Source organism: Neodiprion virginianus, chromosome 6 (assembly GCF_021901495.1).
Source record: "Neodiprion virginianus isolate iyNeoVirg1 chromosome 6, iyNeoVirg1.1, whole genome shotgun sequence".
NCBI lineage: Eukaryota > Metazoa > Arthropoda > Insecta > Hymenoptera > Diprionidae > Neodiprion > Neodiprion virginianus.
In genome coordinates this window covers 2547580-2567508 of record NC_060882.1, presented here as the reverse complement: position 1 = coordinate 2567508, position 19929 = coordinate 2547580, and the positions used below count along the sequence as shown (strand labels likewise).

The following is a 19929-nucleotide window of genomic DNA, read 5'->3' as shown; positions in this document are numbered from 1 at the left end:
TAATATATATATTATATATATATTATATACTCTCTATTACTCCTAGTCATTAGTTCCATCTTTATTTTTTTTTTGGATTTTTTATTTTTTTTTGTATGGAAAGGGGTGGGGGGGGGGAGATATTTATCTTACGATTTTCTTATTTCTATAATTTTCTCTTTCTTTCACAAGGAATTATGAAATATTTACAATGACGGTTCACGTTTATTTGATTAAATTTTTATTCTGTCTTTTTTTTTCCCGTCTTCTCGTCTTACCTCCGTTTAAACTAACAAATATATATCATGTGAAACAATACTGAAATAATTTTTTTTTTTTTCTCTCCACTCGACCGTACATACCTATACGTATATTATACGAAACGTATATAATATAACGTACACGCATATACCTACGTAGACACAGTATCCGCGCACACGTACATCCATGCGACGGGCGTACTCCCTCACAGTCGGCCTCGCGTAAAAAAACACGTTATAGAATCCCGTTGATCCTGAATCGCGCGCCAAGATTTGTTACAGGGAAACGAATTCTATGGGAGGTTGAATGACCAGCGTGGGCGGCGGGGGCGACAATCGAAGATCCGGGTCCGTGAGGGAGAAAGTCGAACTTCCGGTGGCCGTTACTCTCGGCCCCATATTGTCGTAGGGCGAGCTGAGGTCGGAGACGCGGAGGGGCCTTCGGGGCAGGGTCGCGAATCCCGACAAAATCGAGGTCGTCGGTATCGGCGCCGGTTGGCCCGCGGACTTGTCCGAGATGCTGGCGTGTACCGGGATGTCGAGGAGGTCGGGGTATCGCCTCTCACCGTCCTGGGCGAGCGACACCGAGATAAATATGTTGCCGAATACCCCCGCGGGCAAGATACTCGTTGTGAATTCGGGCGGGGGTGGGAAGACCGTCGGCAGGTGGCTGTGCATCTCCCTGCAGTGTCTCTCCACCGTCACGTTCACCGGCGGATCGCAGAGCGACGAACTCCTTTCCGCCAGTTCTATGTCACCCGGGCTGCTCTGTTGGTTAAAATACATCCTAGCCGTTAATTGCCGTGCAATATTGGCGACAAACTGGTCGTTGTTACAGATAGCTGCGAGTTATTTTTTTTATGTATGTACGGCATGTATAATTAACCCTTTTAGTCACAGTGAAACGCTCAGCGTTCCGTCTAAAAAGTCTCCGTGTCCTGGCCTTATCACGGTTTATTTACAACTTGAGATGAATCTTTGTTACTTCGTGTAACATCGAGAATACACGAGTAACAAGTTTCGGTCAGAATCATCGAATTTTCATAGTTTTTTCGATTTTACATCCGCCATGTTAGAACCGCAATCTTGGATTTAGGAATTATCAAATTTTGACTTCAGATTCGTGATCAGCGACCCCGAAAACTCTCGTGTAGAGAAAATTCAAGGCAAAATATTTGAAACATAGTCGAAACATATGCGATTGAAAGGTGTAATCGTGGCAAAGGCCTTCCAAATTCTGAAGAGTACGTATTTCTACTCGTAAATTAAAACGTCGAGGATGATTTTCGTTCCGGTAATCAGAGATAAGCCTGATTAAGGTAAGTGTACCAGTTACTGACCCTGTCCCAATTATTGACCTTCTTTGGTTGTATCCGTTCGATCCCTAGTTCTAAAATGACGAAAAAATAAATTCCCAGTGTTTAACTCTCTGAGAATTGGTTTCAGTCATAGAAAAATTCACAACTTGCGCCGTCAATTTATAATCGTGGAAAATAAAAGGGTCAATTATTGGTTCTAAGCGTGTCATTAACTGGTAAACTTACCTTGATGCGAAACGTGATACTTACAGCCTCGAGGCTCGGTCTTCCGCTGATTCTCTCGTTGGTAGTGGTGGTCAAGGAAAGGTCCAGCAGTTTCTTTTCCTGGTCCCCGAAGCTGGCGCTTCCCTGGAGCTTGACCTTCTTCCGTTTGCTCTTCTGCCTGGAGCCGCAGAGGCAGACGGCGAGGATGACGGCGATGAGGGACGCGCAGAGGGCGGCTGCGCCACCGCCGGCCAGGCTAACCCATAGCAGCCAGGTGTCGGTCTGGGAAAGAGTCGGGGCGGTGTAGACGCGGGGAATGACGATGCTGACGGTGTCCTTGCCGAGCCCCGCGAGGTTGCTGCCGACGCAGCTGTACTCCCCGGCGTCGCTCTCGCTGGCGTTGTAGAGGGTGACGTTGTTCCACTTCCGGAATCCGTTGTAGGTCTCCTCGGTCACGAACACCTGATCACCCCGCGTCACGTTTAGCGGACTCCCGTTGAAGAGCCACCAGATCTCCGGCTCCGGATCGCCCGTAACGACGCAGGCCAAGCTCAAGTTTCCGCTCATCTCCTCCTGGAAGGAGTTCGCGGTGAGCGTCACTTCCGGGCTGCAGGCGAACTCCTGAGGCTTGACCTCCTCCCATCGGCGCCCCTCCAGTCTCGGAGGCGCCTCGCACTTCTGGGGAACCGAGTAGAGCCGGTTCGGTGCGAGCCAGACTCGCAGCTTTCGCAGACGGCAGTCGCAGCTCCAGGGGTTGCCGTCCAGGCTGAGGGTCTTGAGGTGCGTCAGCGGCAGGAAAGCCAACGCCTCGACGTACTCGAGCTGGTTTCCCTCCAGCCGTAGCGTCTCGAGCCCGGTGACCCGGGCGAAGGCCAGGCTGTGGATCTCGGTGAGGGAGCACCGTTGCAGTTCAAGGTTCCTGAGGTGGGGCAGCGACGGGAACTGAGGTCCCGTCAGCTTGACGAGCTTGTTGCCGCTCAGGATCAATATCCTGAGTCTCTCGTTGCCGAGAAAGGTTTCCGGGTCGAGAGTCTCGATCTGGTTGTCGGAGAGGTCGACCTCGACGAGGATCCTGAGCTCCCTGAAGGCGTCCTTGTCGATCCTCGATATCCCCGCGTTCCTCAGGAACACCCGCTGCAGGTTCAGCAGACCGGCTCGGTTGAACATGTCCGCGTACAGCGATATTATCTTGTTTCCTGAGAGGTCGAGGACCTGCATGTCCGGGTCGAGGGAGGCCGGCAGCGTCGTTAGCCCGGCGTCCGGACACAGCGCCGACTTCTTACCGGATGTCCATTTGCACCTACAAACCGCCGGGCAGTCCGTCCAGTCGGGAAAAGCCACCGCCGACGAGAGTAGGGTGAAACTCGTTATCAGGAGGAAGAGGGCGAGCAGTATCCGCCCTCGTAGAGGGTGTGTATGCGTCGCGCACATAACACGCGCTTTCTCTTTCGCCAAAGTTCAGTATCAAGTTCTACCTCGAGGGCTTCCTGGCCATCCAGTCCTCCCCACGGCTCGCCACTATCGCCAAACTGGAAGTAAAACAGGATCCCTTTTATCCACGACATACGTACATTATATCGTAACTTTCGGGGGAGTTGCGCGATGAAATATGGGTTTCCTGAGCTTACGAAGCAAACAAGTGGTGAAAATTAAAGTGCTGAGAAAAATGTTTTAATTGCAAAACGAGTATTATTCGTTTGAAATATGAAACAGAACTCTTTTTACAATAATCCACGTTGACGCAGCAACCTTATTGATTTTAATACATGTGAAAGCTTGTACGTGAGTTTCATTTATGATGACTGCTACGTAGACCATTAGAAAATGGATCATCGAAACGGGTGATTTTGTCCTTTGTAACAATCTGTACGCACATACTTCGTTCTGCTGATTCAGCAGTTCAAAATTTATCTCGAATTACACCGCTTTACTTCAACAAAATTACCATGACTCGTGTTATTCAAATGCTACCGATGTCATTCTACGTGCAAATCGATGCTTCGAAACTGGATGTATGATCAAAGCGACCGTTTTTACGTCTATATGCATTTTAGGGAATTGGTTCAGGTTATATTATCTATCAGCGCTGTCGTTTCTAGTAGAATCGTACGTTTCTAGTACATTTTAACCGTTTTCAGTACACTGGTACGCTTTATGATTTTTTCGATACATTTTAGACATATTGTAGTCAATTTACATTTGTGAATTTGAGTTCTGAATTTTATCCAACCAATGATCAGATACATTACTCCACGATCAAGAATATCTAGGATGAAAGAGATCGAAGTCTTGAAACTGTATTAATCCAAAGACCATTTTCGATAAATCGCTTGTTCCGTACAAGTTTTTGCGTTAAAATTTAAACTGCTTTGAATCTTGTACACTTTTGTGTAGGCTACGGATGCGCACGAGCCTGCGGAAAGAGACATTTCGGTATCCCGCCTCACCGACAAGCGCAAAACAAGAAAGCACTACCCGATGGCAAAAACCATAACCTCACAATAGTTGAATTCCATTCTGTCCATTCTATTACCTATCTAGCACCTAGAACAAGTTTCTCACAGAGCTGCTACATGCTCAATTACCAAAGTGGCAACGCCGTTATATCGATACCTTGAAATTTCTCTTCCGGAAATCGCTTGTCGAATGACAAAATGATCGATCATCCAGCTAACAATAAGAATGAGAAACGCCTTATACGCTGATAAAACGAGAGCGTAACAATTTCCCTTTTGCGGGAGGCACACAGTTGGACAGATACGGAGATAGATACGTTAGAATTAATTGAGGAAGGCAAGAGGTCCGTCTGTTTGTGAGTCGAGCTCACGGGGTGGGCGATAATTAATTGAATCCGACCGAGTCGAGTTCCCGGGGTTGACCGGGATTAATTTTATTTCGTCGACGGTTGCATTCCGCTTTAGGTCCGCGATAGGGAGGGAGGGAGGACGTGCGGTTTGCAGCCCCGTCACGCGCGGTGTAAACTTAGTTTAAATTGGTGCGGAGATTCGGGGTTTTGCTCCGCCGGGAACTGGCAGGCATGCCGAAGAGAAACGAAAAAGTTTTCCATCCCTTGTCCCGCGGGGCGGTGAGTCAAGGGGCTTTCTCCCAACTGCCTTTTGTTTCGCCTTTTTCAACCTTCTTCTAATTCGTTATTGTCGAAGCGCGGCTTTCGTATCACGCGTAAGACTCTCGCTCGGCCTCCCTTCCCTTCGTCTCCGACTCGGGGGGCATAACGGGACGGCAATAATACAATTATCTTTCGAATCACGCGCGCCGAGAACACGGCCAAGGATTTCTGCAGGGGAGGATAAAGTTAATTCGCGAGCGTCGCCGAGCATAAATCTTTCCCTCAGCTGCCATCCGAGTCCCGTTCCTCGTGCAAGGTGCAAACCCTGCGGAACGCGATCCGAGGCGAAGCCGAGCTGATGCCTGATCTTTTTGCTCGATTGAACAAAAGTTGCGCGGGCTAAGCGCTTAATCGGGAGGCTTGACAACGGTTACGATACTCTCTGATACCGGTGTCCGATGCTGGCTTTGTACGTTTATACCCACAGGGACAGAGTTTTATTCCATGAAAGACTCGGGTCGCAGCGGGATTTTTTTCGGTCTGAGAGAGAAACCGTGCAACGCACCGCGATGATGTTTCGGGGTTTAAAACCCGCCGTGGGATAACGTATGAGGGTCTTAACGGCGGGTTGTTACGCGGAATCTGAATCATCCGTGAGGGGTTGAAAGAGAGAAGTGCGGTAGGAGAAAAACATGTACGTAGGTACGTTACAGCTACGTTTTAAGGAAACGCGGAATGGGAGGAAGTAAAATCGTTGCGGAAGCGGTCGGGGAATTTTTTTCTTTTTTTTTTTTTTTTTTTTTTTTTCTCTATACGAGCTATACGCTTCGCTCATGGCGCATATTTGCATGTTTATTCATATTTCCACGACATATGGAGATGCCCAGGGTTTATATCCCATCCGGTTTACATTCGAATATACATATGTATATATTTCACGGAATACGGAGTAGAGAGCTGCGGGTTATCACCGTTATTACGGTATATCGAGGTATGAATAATACGAAGGAAAATTCTAGTCGTCATAAGGGTGAAAAAGTTTCTTTGAATATACGAATTGAAATTGGTTTCCATTTTTTTCACTCGCTATATGCGTACAAACTTCGTTTCAACATATTTCCGTCTAATCATTTTCTTCTAACGCAACGTTCGCACAACAAGTGATTGAGAAAAAGATAGAAATAAAATGAAGAAAATCACGTGATCTCGGCCGGATCTTCTGCAACCTAGTAATTCAATCCGTACAGCCATTATTGCGGTGGTTTTTATTTGTTTTTTTCTTTTTCACGTTACTTCTGTACAAGCAATGGAAATACGAACGACACGCGGTATTACTCGAAGGAAATCTGGGCTCCTCTCCGCAACTTAGGTATATAATATACCTGCAATATACAGGAGGTGTTCTGACATCGGGGTTGAGACTTTTTCAATTTAAATTCACCCTTGACGATCCCCGCACGATTGTTGCTGCGCCGACATTTTTATTTCGTGTCGTGCCCCAGCACGCCAAACGTTTCACGCTTCCGAAAGCAAAGCTCTTATCTCGATCGGATCTGATCCCCTTGTTCTACACTCACCTTCGGATCGATTCTCTCCTCGCCCCTCTTCCCTCGTCCCTCTCGGGAACAACCCGAACAACTTTCCGATTATTGTAATGGAAGGAAGACAAATTTCGTCTCGACACCTGCTAATGATGACTTCGATTAAACGGCGGTTAGAAGTTTCTCCTTGTTCCATGTCTACCAGGGTGTATCTTAATTTCGTCATTTTTGAATTCGCTAAATCCAAATGTGGAAGCAGAATTGAAAAATTCAATATCAGGGATTCAAAATGGCGGCTTCAAATACACGTAATTACGACTAAGCTTCAGCACCCTTGTAAAAAATTGGAGAATAATAGAAAAGAAAAATACGCATTAATTAATAAAAACCCACCTAGGGTCTAAATAAAACTGGATACCAAAATCTACAACCGATACTAAAATTAGCCAACTAACCAGCCATTTCACCAACGCCTTCGCAATGGCATCGAAGACCCCAAAAACCCCTTCAGGTACACCAAATTTCAAATTTGAATGCAACAACGAAATTGAAAATTTACCCGAACTCACCCCTATTTTCATTCGTAAACGAAACGAAATCAGGGACCGGAAAGAACCCCGGGTACCAATTTTGGTTCAATTTCGTCGATTGTACGCGGCTCCCGCTTTTGGCCCGAAAATTGGAAAAATTCAAACCAGTCAACCGGTTAGCAAAATTTCTGCAGAGCTGGAAAAGCGAGCCCCTTAACTCTTTCCCCGACGGGGTGGTTCAGCACCGGGAGCTTTCCCAAGATGATATCCTCCTCGAACTTGTCCGACTTTTATTATTATATCCCTGGTATATTTCACCCCATGCCTCAGGTCGGCATATACGTGTACCAAGCACCCGGGTTTTAACCGGCTAGTCCGCATATTTTTTTTTTATAGGGTCACGTACCGCCGGTTCGTGCATACCGTTCTTATTTTACTGTATTTTATTTTCTCCCTCTCTTTCCCTCCCTCCCACCCGCCCTCATTTTTTTCTTTACTACTCGAAACACTCGCCCTTACGCCAAGCATCTCGCTTTCTCTCTATGCCGATTTTATTTCTCCCTCACTTTCCTTCCGCAACCACCAAACTTCCGGCATGTACGGCGTTGTCCCCTCGTGTGCGATGTCCGGGTAATTCAATTTCCACACACGGATCAATCAGGTTTCACCTCACCGCAGTCTACTTAACGCTTCGTCAATGCTTACAGCGCGTTCTCGGTCAGCCACCACCTCAGGCTGAAGGTATTTCACAGCACGCGAATCGTAATTCGATACCGCTCCTCGTCGAAGAACCATAAATACATATTCTTCCGTTTGACGTTATACTTTTGCTCAGATTTTCGACGAACCTCCCTAAATGTACGTACATATGTGTGTGTATGTAAGAGCCACGTGAAAATAACGAAGTTTGCGTACCAATGTTCATTCGGAGGCCAACGAAGGTCGCTTTCTGTACTAATCGTAATAATATAATTAAAAAATAAATAATAATATAATCGTATAACGTCGAGCAAACGTAACGCGTTCACAAAATCGTACGCAAACCGATACTTCGGATTTCCAATCTACAGGGGTACGAAATTTTCACGAAGCGTCCAAGTGGAATTGCGTGCGTACAAAATCTGCGATCGTTGTCCAACATAGCAAATTGTAGCCCTGTCAACTGAAACTAGGATAATCATGAAGAGTAATAATTAAAACATTACGTAGTCCTGTGAAAAATTATCCAAAAACTAATCCAAATTAATATTGTTGCAGAGGTTGAAATCACCTGTTTTGACCCTTTTTCTGATGATTTAACAGTCATCATAGATAAAAAAAAAAATACCTGAGAGCTCTCATATGTTATAAAATGAATAAGGTTGCTGGGTCAATCAATATTATTGCAAAAACAGTTCTGTTTTAGACCTTCGACCGATAACACGTATCGTTATTAAACGAATTTTTCCCATCTCTTAATTTCTGATCGCCTCTTTATCGCTCAATGATATATCGTGTAATAGTTGTAAGAAAAAAAAATCGTCTCTGCAAAGGCGGGATGCAATAACGTTAACGATGACAATAGCCGTAATAATGATAACAATAATGGTAAGAAGAACGCGAAACGCGAGAAAAAGAGAGAGAGAGAGAGAGAGAGAGAGAAATGGAAAGTGCTTCACGGTGACAATTTCAGGTCTGGAAACTAATGCGCGAGGACGTTAAATGATACGCGAGCCGTTTCACCTTTAGAGTCGGAAGGCATGGCAGGCAACGAGAGACAGAGAGAGAGAGAGAGAGAGAGAGCCGGAAGAGAGTATGAAGCAGGTTTCTGAACTTTTCGGTCTACCGCACATGTGGGTGGCTTGCTGGCGTGTCATAAGCTGGAGTTGAAAAGTCGACGGCGAAGAGCTGCAGCAAAGCGCCGAACTATTGAGCGTGGCAATTGCGGATAATAGTGTAAATGACAAAGGCGCCATGGACGATACGAGGCTGAAGCTGGTAACGTTATCGCAGCGAACGATTGGGGAAAAAATACGATTTTCTTATTTTTGAAATGATTTTGAGGAAACTAGGATTGCAAAATATGGGTATGGCTTGTTTTATTACGGTTTACTGAATTCTAAACAGTTGCAAAATCGCGTTATAACAATATTTCGTCAGCACGATTCGTCACGACAACGTTACTAACTTCAATATGACTGTACGATAATCCCGATAATTAATTTCCTCTCATAAAGTACCAACGCAGACTCATCCCCGCGTGATATTCATGATCGGAATGCAAATTCTCTAGTCATAAAATCGTCTTCGACCCTGAATTCGATTCATTCCATAGAAATTAACTATCGATGATTCCCCGTTTTTGTTCCCTCGATGCATCGTGAAATGCCTGTGAGAAAAACCCGACGTTTCAATTACAACGAACCGTTCAACCCGTTCTTTAAACGCAGGGTTTTCGCAGCTTTGACCTGGTCGATTATCGATGCTAATAGCCGTCCTCTTCCCGCATCGTTTCGCGTTGTTAAAATTTGGGCACAGCGGTGAATGTGTATTGACGCGTATTTCTCAAACACGGATAGAATTTTTCGAGGGTTCGATCGGGGAGGATATCGGACGCAGGCATAATGCGCGCGTATTTGTAAGCGTGTGTGTGCGAATGCGCGTATAATAACGGTGGGTTTTTTGCCCGGGATAACAGCTCGTTTCTGCTGGGGGTGTAAACGCGCCGCCTACCGTCGTGCGGGTGTCGTTGCGTCGTGACGGGTCGGGGTGATTAATTGCCGGGGGACATTCGACGCGACACCTTTGACTCCTGCAGCTGACGGAGATTTTTGACGCGTTATTACAAGGCCCAACCCCGGCTCTGCGGCTCGCCGGCTTGTCCCCGTGTGCCGCTGCCGTGAGCTACCAGCTATGACTATAATTTCAGCCCATAAAGTCAAACGTGGGACTGACGTCCACCCTACTCTACTTCCGTAAGCTGCCTGGGTCGGGGTGAGGGTGGCGAAAAATAAAACGGAGCAAAGGACGGGCGTGCAAAATTTTTTTATTGCAAAAAAAAGAAAAAAGAAAAATAAAAAAAAAAAAAAAAAAAAAGAACAAGTAACCTCCAAACCGTCTCGTAAATTTCTTCCCTCGGGTCCTATTATATCCTTATGCCTTCGTACCGTATATTGTATGCTAATGCTGTAACACACCCCTCCAGATGTCATAAACACTTCGCTGGATCGACTTCAACTCCGGAGGTTTTTTCACGTTTTTACTTTCCGAACGTTGAACGGACATCGATTTACTTATTTTTTTATTTAACAATGTGTCGAGTGGTCCAAGAAATGTCCTTGAATTTTGTTTGTCCTTCAAAAGTCCTGGAAACTGTCTTTGAATTTTTCTCGCGTCCTGGAAATATACTATTTTTAATGTCATTGAATAATCTGAAAATGTCCTGGAAAGCTTCTTTAATTTGTCACGGATTTTTTACCGGACACCACGAATTTAAACCCTTTTCTAATCTCGGCCGAATGTCGTTGTCCATTCTGAATACCGAAAGTGTTCCAGAATCAACCAACCGTGTATGTAAAAATTGGAAAAAAAGCTTGATCCTACAACTAGCCGTAATTGTTAGAATATCGCGTACTCGATGCGTTTTATTTACCTTTTTCTTTCCTCTCGCTTCACTTCGGTACCTATACCGATAAAACGTTGAAGTTGGGAAGCGCTGTGCGACGTGGCGGATTTTCCTCCCCTCCTTACATTTTCTCCGCGCCATCGCAACCGCGGACTTAATCCGTTCGATTCGCGTCATTCAACGTTCGCGGTTCGCGCGCCAAGTCTGGAGCAGCTGGATGATCGGATAAGCCGGGACGAGGAGTTCGTCGATCAATTTTAGGACACGTCGTTTGTGGAACTCGAGAAAACACGGCTCGCCGTCGAAAGAACACGTCGCTTTTTCATACGATGCACAGCATCGTGACACGGAGAGAAACCGAATCCTCTCAGGATTTATGAGGGGAATTAAAAAGTCGCAATTTTTCTTCCAGTCGGTGTTGAAAATATATTTCTGCAAATAATTTGTCGCGAACCTTAAAGTTGTAATAACTACTCTTTTTTTTTAACGAAATTTTTTTTTTATCATTGTTCAAACATAATCATACGCAAGTCGCATTTTTACAGATCAAATGTAACGTCAAATTATATCTATACGTGTGTTACGAAACAGGATAACGAAATCTGTTTAAACTACCGTATAATGTGATAACGTCAGGTTTTATTCAACGACGTTCAAGCTCGCATGTTGAATTTTTGAATGGACCTCCTGGGAGGGCGTGAAGACAAAATGTTTAAATTTGCACATTTTTCAGCCGCGAAAGTGATAAAATTTGTTTTTTAAATATTGCCCATTATGTATGGATGAGGAGTCGGGGATGGTATATTATAGGTAAATGGGGTATAAATCGATTCGTAAACAGGCGATAATAAGGACGCACCCTAGCGATAATTTATTACACCCTACGCGACTACGGCGTCTGTTTCCTTAAACAATAAATTAGGGAATATAATAAGCCGAACGACTGTGGGAAAGGGGCTAGGATATAAATTCGGGTGACACCGTGGAAATGAATGAATGAACGAACGAACGAATGAATAAATGAACGCGCGTTCATGTCCGAGCAATAGATATTCCGCAGGTAGGGTGGTATGGTAGCGGAATTCGAGAAATCTTCCGATTTTACGATCTTTAATTATCGCAGAACGTCGCGGCAGCTGAAAGGGAGAGGATCGAAGGAAGGAAGGGAGGAAGGTAGGAAAGGAAAGAGAGAAACGGAGAAACGGAGGTAGGAAGGGAGGGAGAGGTGGGGCTGGTTAGTTATTCTCGGAATTTCCCGGGAAAATTTGGCTCTCTGCAGTTAGAGCCGAGGATCAGGGAGCCGGGTGATCCTTGAAGGGATTATATTCTCTGGGAACGAAGAGGAGCGGGCAGCTCGGTTCCCGGGGCGTCGAAAGAGCGTAAAACGCATTACGACCGCCGCGCCGCCGACGAACCAACAACGTTATTTATCGAGAAATTTTTGCGGCAAATTTATAACGCGATATCCGCGTCCGTCTCGTAATCGCATTCAACGTATGCACGTCGCGCCGTTATACATTTATGCGAACGAGCAGAGGCCGTGCGGAATGTTACAACAGCGTGGCTGGAGGGAGATGGAGACAAAGAGACAAAGAGAGAGAGGGGGGCTCAGTCGCGGTTGAGCGTGTCTCGAAAAGCCTCCAGAATTCCATTTTTTATTTATAACTGTAAAACGCCCGAATGTCGTCGACGGCCCGTGACGTAATAGGACAACGGGCCTGAAAGAAGGGAAATTTTGTTCTCGTATCTAGAGAATCGAAGGAACCTCCGTGCCGGTATAGCCGAGTGATACATCGATCGGATAAAACGAGATCCGTTATGCGTGCGCTCGTGCGAGGTGAAATAAAAATTTTTACGTCCCGAACGACATGCTTCTTCCGCTTCGAGATAATTTTTTCTAGGCACGCGTTGAGTTTTCGCAACGATAAAAACAACAAGAACAATAATAATAATAATTAGGACTCGGATTAATATGTAAATACACATGATTTTCATTCCTTGTTTGGTTTTTTACATAATATGCTGGTTCTGTTTTCCATATTTTTACCATATTTTAATTTTTAACGTTTTTCCGTACCGTATAATGTAGATATTTTATCATTTTCTAATACATATTTATCCGGTCTCTGATAATAATAAACGCGTGTGGAGTAAACGATACGTTTATACGAGAGAATGTTTAAAATTCTGCTACCTCCGACATTTCGGCAGATCAGCGATAAATTTGTGAAAAGGATTATAAAAGACACGGGTTAAAAAACTCGGCACAATGCAGAAATTCCCCCTGAAGATATCCCGTCAAGTTATAAGCGCCCTCAACGTCAAGTCAATCGAAGAGTTCGCTCCGTGCGGCAGTTCCGCACTCCGCAGTGTAAGAACGTCACGGCAGCGACGAAATCTGAAGAACCGTCGAATCGATCCGCAGGCTATGAACCTCGAAGGGTTTTTGATTATCGCTATTATCTCGAGTGTCGCCGACCGCGGAGATGCGAATCTGATACCCCGTTTCCGTTCCAACGGCGCCGAGAAGTGAATGAGAACTTTTTCATCCCATCGAGTAACGTTTCATCCTTCGTCTGAAATACTCTTCTATCTCGTACTTCTTTGTATCTTTGACATTTTTTCTGTTTCCCGTGAAAAAAAAACAACATGTACGCCTACGCACATGCGCCATTTTTCTTTTTTCTTACTTAGAATAAATATGCGGGAGAGATTTTCCACCTGCGTAACTGACTTTAAAAGGAAACGAGTATACGAAATTAAATAAATTATTACGCTCCCCTGCGGCGTATATATGTATATATATATATACACGTGCTGCATACGCTAGTGACGTGTACGAATCTCGAAATACGTTCTCGACTTTCCACCGCTGCAGTCAGAGGAGTATGATTGATATATGAAATCGCGGGGTAAAACGAACGGCACCGGCAGCGCGCTGCTTTCAAATCATGGCTAAAACGCGGTCTAGATTTACGTACGAACGAAGATAAAAGAATAAAAAAATCGAGAGGAAAAAAAGAAACAAACAAACAAAACAGGTCGCTGCAGCTCCGGTTTCGCTCACATCTTGCCACTTTACTCACGCGTCACCGCGATATGATGAAGAATGACAACGGTTATAGCCGAGGGACGTTTGTTTTCATAAATGAAAATTAAATGTTAAATCTGTAAATTGACACGCCCAACTATTTTCCGGTAAATTATTATCCCAGCTGAAAAATCTCCGCGGAATATTTTTCAGCCGTGCGAAAAACGAGCTGAAATGTAACTAGAGCCGCACCGTTGAACAACGTAATCGTTTGAAACCGAAAAATAACGCTGAAAGTCGAAAACTTTCGCAAACGATTTTTTGCCCGCGTTCATCCGCGCTTCGCGTCAGGGGCGAGGAATAAAAACTAATATTTGCTCGGGACGAACTCTTTGTCCAACGTACCAGCCCCCCGATTATGTACCAACATCGGACACAGCTCGCTGCCATTTTTTAACTACGGTGTGCAAGTTTATCCTTGACGCTTTATTGTCCACCCTGATGCACATCCCGGTCGCAGTTCGGCTAAACGTGTAACTAACTATAACCTTTGTACCGCACAGATAGCTACACGTATAACCTTCGACATGAAAGCCAACTAGGCGCGACTCTTGCGGATCCTTCTTTGGTAATTGGGTTAGTTAAGCTCTAAGTAAGAAATATCGTCGAGTTTATCAGCCGCCCGACGGGAATCTCCCCGAATGCCAATTTTTCTTTCCCTACTAGCACTTTTCAACCCAAGCTCTCCTCTCCCCCTGCACGTTACGCTTAATTCCGCTTTTTCCGAGACCTTTTCATCAATTTCTCTGTATTTCTTGCTCTGTTCACTCTCCCTCTCTCTCTCTTTCTCGCTGAGTAACGAGGGTAGTCGGTTCGGTGAGCTGGACGTGCGAACTCACGTATCTGTGCTTCCTTTAACTCGACACTCTCGATTTTCAATCTCAACCCCGAAGTTGCAGACCATCGCATACACATGCTGCAGAAAAATTTTCAACCGTGTATTGACATTATCAACGAAGCTTCGCGACTCGACGGTAAGAAAAAGAAAAAACAAAAAAAAAAAACAGTGCAGGACCACAAGCTTAACAGGGTTGAAAAAAAAAAAAAAAGATCAATAATGCCGAAATATTCAATGGAAGTGTGTGTAAAATGGATTATTCGAGCGGCTAGCCGATATCGCGGATCCGACGCGAGGGATGAAAAGGCGATGCTGAAATAGATTGATGGAATTTGGAAAACGCCGGGGGTCGGACGGCTTCGCTCTCGCGTAAATGACGGAGGCTTGGAAGGGCAGTGGATCGTATGACAGGTGGCTAAATCTTGAAGCCACGGCGATAGTTTGCTACCGGATAAGGTGCGTGTCTACCTAATTACACCCAGCTGCACCCACACTTTATCCACAAATCGTTCTCTCCCCCTCGACAAAGGGAGATGCGTTCAACGCGACGCTGCATGGACACTCGGTAAAACTTTCACTGTCACGCTGTTACTACCCGGCAAATATCACCGATCATCCTCCCGCTCAATCTTAGGGGCGAAGAACCCCTGAGTTATAACGCGACACGTTTCCCGACCATCAAACAAACTGCCGCGTTGTCATTATTATTGTTACTGTTGTTGTTGTTATTATTGTTATCATCATTATACTTGTGCTTGTACGCCTGACAATGCTTGGTAGACGCGAGTGTACTAAATGGGAATATTCTTCCCGTATTGTAGTCTCGAAATCACCCGAATTTATTGTATTTTCATTACGTGTCACGAGTCGTCCTTCCGCTACTCTGGTTATAAGGTAATCTGGAGAATGATGGAAGGATGCGATTTATTGTTTGACTAGAGACAAGATCGTATTATAGTGTGAAAAAATGAGAACCGATTTGTTCGAAACAATCGAAGCAGCAAGCGATTTTGTTGGGGTGAAAAATCGTTTATTGACTCCTTTTGTTTAATGAAAATCGGACGGTCGGATTTTGTGAGTGGGAATGGAAAAGTTTTTTTTTTTTTTTTTTTTTTGCGACAAATCTTCACCCCGAATTGGCAATTTTTCATCGCAATAACGGAAAGAATTAGAGCGAATGACGGTAAACCTTGGATACTTCCAAGTCGTATAAAAGAATCGACATTTATCTTGGTAAAAGTTGTATATTGTTTTTTTTTTTTTCAAAGACTAACGTGAAGATATCGATGAAATATAATACATAATAACGAGTCACAGTCGTCGCAAGGAAGCGAGAAGACTGGCTGTTATTTCGTTGTCGAGAAATTCTTCGGATAGCTGTTCGGAAATTCCGGAAGGGAATTGGGAGGAAAATAAATGAGAAAGAAAAATAAGACGGATAGTACAGACGGTTGGCTTTCGGTTTCACACGTGTGTACGCGTGGCTTTGGTGTTGGACCTGCACGAGTGGCGTGGCAGAGCAGCGTTACGGGGCTTCAGATACGCGGTTGTTGTAGCAGCAACATCAGCAACAGCAACAGCAGCAGCAGCAGCAGCAGCAGCAGCACCGATTCGTTACCTACGTCAAATGATATTTACTTACAGAGCCAGCGCCTAACTCACAAGCAGGAGTTTCGGAGTTGGGATGGCTGTGTCTCTCACGACTCTACCGTTTGTTTAAACGCCCCCACCTCCCCCCCCTGCCCCACGCCGATGCTCATAACTCGTACAAACTATGGGGGCTTGCTTGCTTTACAATTCCACCCGGGAATGTATAACCCCACGCGTACCGGTAACAGACGTTCGTTGTTTTGTTCCAACGTGGAGCGAAGCGAGGCAAACCAAAGCGACGCAAGGCAAAGCTTACCAAAGGAAAGCAACGAAACGCAACAAAAGTAAACTGCCGCTGATGACGAGGAGGAGGAAGATGGTGAAACGCCAGACGAGCCAGCGTGATAAAAGACAGCTGACTGCCGACTGTTCCACCGGAATGTCTTGCCGTTAACGAAACGGTCGACGACATCTTGAAAGACGCGACGCCGTCCCCTGTTCGCTCTTTATCAACCTCCTCCTCCTCCTGCCCCCCGACCAACCGGTTCTTCCGCAGTCGGGGAATCCGGAGATTTTTTCCACGCACGATTCATCGAGCGTATCGGCTTTGGTTTCGGGGAAGAAAATTGGCTCTAGGGTTTATTTGGAAGCGGATCAGTCAATTTGACATCCGCAGGTGGTTAGTGCAGCGCGTCCTCGGCTTACGGTCGGAAACTCTTTTGACCGTTATTCCTCGTCAAGGTCGTTACTCGGACGTCTTTAGCCGGCAGTTAAACGGGAAGCTGTTTCAGTAGACGAGTTCGTTACCGGATCTTCCCACTTTACCGTTAGTGCCACTTACCTTGGCGCTACGCTCCCTCCCTGCCGGTGTAAATTAACGAGCTTTTTAGAGCACTTTTTACGAGGCGTCATCGGATAGCGCTGGGAACGGTTGGAAAATAATTCTAGAACGCGTATATATACCTATGAGCCTGGCTCTGCACATGCCGGAGATGCATTTTCACGAAACTAATGAACCTTCGTTCCTGCAAATGCGCGATCCGTTGAAACGAAGGTTCTAATAAGTATAGCGAGCTTGCTTTCCAAGAGGGTTCCCAGCTAAAGCCGTTCAAGTTTATTGCTATTATATGTATTATCGTAATTTAGAAAATCCTCCGGCATAATCGGGTGATAAGGTCGTAACCGTAACCGTACAGCGAGATGACAATCACCGCTGCCGGTTTCTTTCAAAATGGCGAAGTGGCAAATTTTTTTCCTACCTTGGCGCCTTTTTTTTTTTAATTTCTTTTCTTATTCCACCTCGCCTACCGGAAAGTGCGACACCGTCTACGACCACCTTACCGACGGGGTAATGAGATTCGGGTACACCAACGCGAACGCATACCTGCTCGTATAAATGTACACATGCGTAACCTTCTGCCTATTTGAAAAGTAGAGAAACCGCGGCGGAGGGAAATCGGAGGGTCGGCGGCCCCTGCTGTACGGCTTTTTCGAACATAATATCGAATCTTTTGGAATGGAAAACCGCTCAATATCGGGGAGTTTCATGCATATCATGGCGCGGAGGAGTGTGGTGCGTTTGACACTCGACCGCACTACAGAGAGAGAGAGAGAGAGAGAGAGAGAGAGAATAAGTTGGATGGATGGATAGAGAGAAGGAGAGACGGCCAGCGAGAGCAGACGCATCTCTTTGACCCATTAAACATCCTCGATGTAGCAATGGACTCGATTTAATCACTCGCGTGTACGAGAGAATTTGTGGGGAATATACAAAAGTATGGCGCTTATTTTACTTACCAATCGCCGAGGGGAATCACATAGAGATTTTCTTCTTCGTCTTCTTCTTCTTCTTCTTCTTCTCCTTCTTCTTCTTCTTCCTCCGCTTCTGCTTCTGTTTCGACGTCGTTAAACATTTAACAGCGCAGAGAATCGTTCGAGCGATATCCTCCGCTCGTGGAGAAGGAAGCAGCCTCGGTCAGCCCTTTCCTCGACATTATGGTATTTCTTGAATTTGACATCCCTCATTTGTGCAGGATTCTGTGCACCTCGGGGCTTTCGCTCTCCCTCTCTCTCCCCCTTCCCCCCCCCCCCCCACCCTCTCTCTCTCTCTCTCTCGTTCACCGTTACAACACGGGGATATCGATTTCTCGCGATTTATTTTTCGCCGGGTCGAGTTTCACACGAGGAATGTGGAGAGGTTGATGCAGGTAATTAATCAAACGAATCACCGCACCGTCGAAACGTCGATGATCATGAATGATAAAACCTCTTTGTCTCGTCGCTGCGTCCGCTGTTTGGACGGATTTGTTAGCGTAGATTCTTCAACGACGCGGCGCTTAGCAGTTTCTCATGAAACTAGGCTGCTGTAGCAATCCTCGGTGTGTATGAAAATTGGCAAATAATCGCCGAATGTGAAAAATAAAGCAACGACCAATTACCGGGCTCCACTCGATACCGCTTCAGTCACGCACCGCACGTTCACCAAGCGATCGGATATTCCAGAGTAAAGTCTGCGTCTTTGGTTGACGAGAAGCGGGACGTTTTTTCACCAGAAACAGCAACCGCACGTTGTCGAGACGAGGAAGACGATACTCTTCTGTATGAAAACTGTTTTCACAAATAATGACGCACTCTTCCTTCTCCTCGTCCTCCTCCTCCTCCTCCTCCTCCTGGTCCTCCTTCTTCTCCTCCTCCTCTTCCTCCTCCTTTCTCCTCCTCCAGCGATGATAGAAACGTGCAGAAGGTGAGAAACGAGAGCGCGTTTAGACCGACTGCAACCCTAATCCAGGCCGGGTGCAGAGCTTTGAGCATCCCGATCCGGTGGTGGACATCGCCGAGCGCGACAGCGTAGCCACTTCCACATCCACTTCCACTTCCACCGGCACTGCGACTGCAGAACTGTCGTCCCTCTGTTGTGTACTTATTGAAATTCCAAGGTACGTGCGATATTTTCCGCGACGTCGAGAGGCACTCCGACACAGGTTCGGCACGGCAGCAGCAGCAGTGAATCCCGCGGGCTCCCTGTCTCCCTCTCCTTGTCTCTCCTCTCGACGCTTTCCGCTTCGCGATGAGGGGCGCCGAGGGGGATGACGCAGCGTTGCCGCCCGCTGCCGCACAGCTAAGAGGGCACCACCAACGAATTCTGGGGGCGTTCAATGAAATCCTCCTCTCTTTCTCCTTCTCTCGCTCTAGCTTCCACCCCGACCTACCCTGCACCCACCTATAACCCTCTTCCTTCCAGCCATCCAGCCATCCAGCCGCGATACCGACCCTTCGTCTCTCCTCTTCTCTCCTCTCCTCTCCTCATCCCCCCTCGGTTTTTTAGCTTTCTTTTAAAACACTTATCTGCGTTTCTAATTCCGCGAATCTTCGCAGGGAGCTGTATAAGGGTAGAGGCGAGACGGTAGGATGGCATAACCGCGAAAGATCTCTTCTCCCTCCACCCCCCGCGTCACTCACTCACTCACTCACTCACTCTCTCTCTCTCTCTCTCTCTCTCTCTCTCCATCTCTTTCGCGACTCTGCTGACTTGGCCGTTTCACCTTCTCTCGTCTGCACCGCGGACTCCGCTGAGACCCGGACCGACGGGTGTCCGTTATACCCTTAGCTACTAATCTGAATACGCGCGCGGCGAAGAAGCTGAGACGTTTTCCCCACCCTCGCTAAGGGTACGTGTGCCGGCTTTGGAGGTATGGATCCTCGGTCTTCTGGGCAGGAGTTCAGGCTTAGGGAAAAACGAGGATTCATCGTACGTGGTGGTCATCCTGTTCCGACAGCAACTGCCAGAGTTTCAAAGATGAAACGATCCCGATGATTCATGTACGCAGCTTGGCTTGTTTCGGATTCCGACCACTTCTCTTCCTCGCGGTGCCTGACGAGGCACGGTTACGATGGTTGGAATCCCAC

The 19929-nt window shown here is 46.2% G+C and overlaps 1 protein-coding gene across 2 annotated transcripts; it reads right to left on the bottom strand.

Annotated features, from left to right (window-relative positions):
* Positions 1–118: 118 nt before the first annotated feature.
* On the bottom strand, positions 119–19076 carry LOC124307712 (leucine-rich repeat-containing protein 24-like). Of its 2 annotated transcripts, none has more exons than XM_046769692.1 (3): positions 17821–19076; positions 1784–3291; positions 119–1007 (listed from the first exon to the last, which is right to left on the bottom strand). In XM_046769692.1, the coding sequence occupies exons 2-3, from the start codon at positions 3191–3193 to the stop codon at positions 516–518; spliced, it is 1902 nt and encodes a 633-aa protein (XP_046625648.1). In that variant the 5' UTR covers positions 3194–3291; positions 17821–19076; the 3' UTR covers positions 119–515. The 2 variants fall into 2 exon arrangements, with proteins under 2 accessions (XP_046625648.1, XP_046625649.1); XM_046769693.1 differs by having other exon boundaries at positions 1808–3291.
* Positions 19077–19929: the final 853 nt, after the last annotated feature.

What these genes read in the sequence shown, in the direction of transcription:
- LOC124307712 (XM_046769692.1), bottom strand. Translation starts at nt 3,193, where the DNA reads ATGTGCGCGACGCATACACACCCTCTACGAGGGCGGATACTGCTCGCC. An exon ending in GTATCACGTTTCGCATCAAG is followed by an intron (nt 1,008 to 1,783) that starts GTAAGTTTACCA and finishes TTTAACCAACAG; the next exon opens with AGCAGCCCGGGTGACATAGA.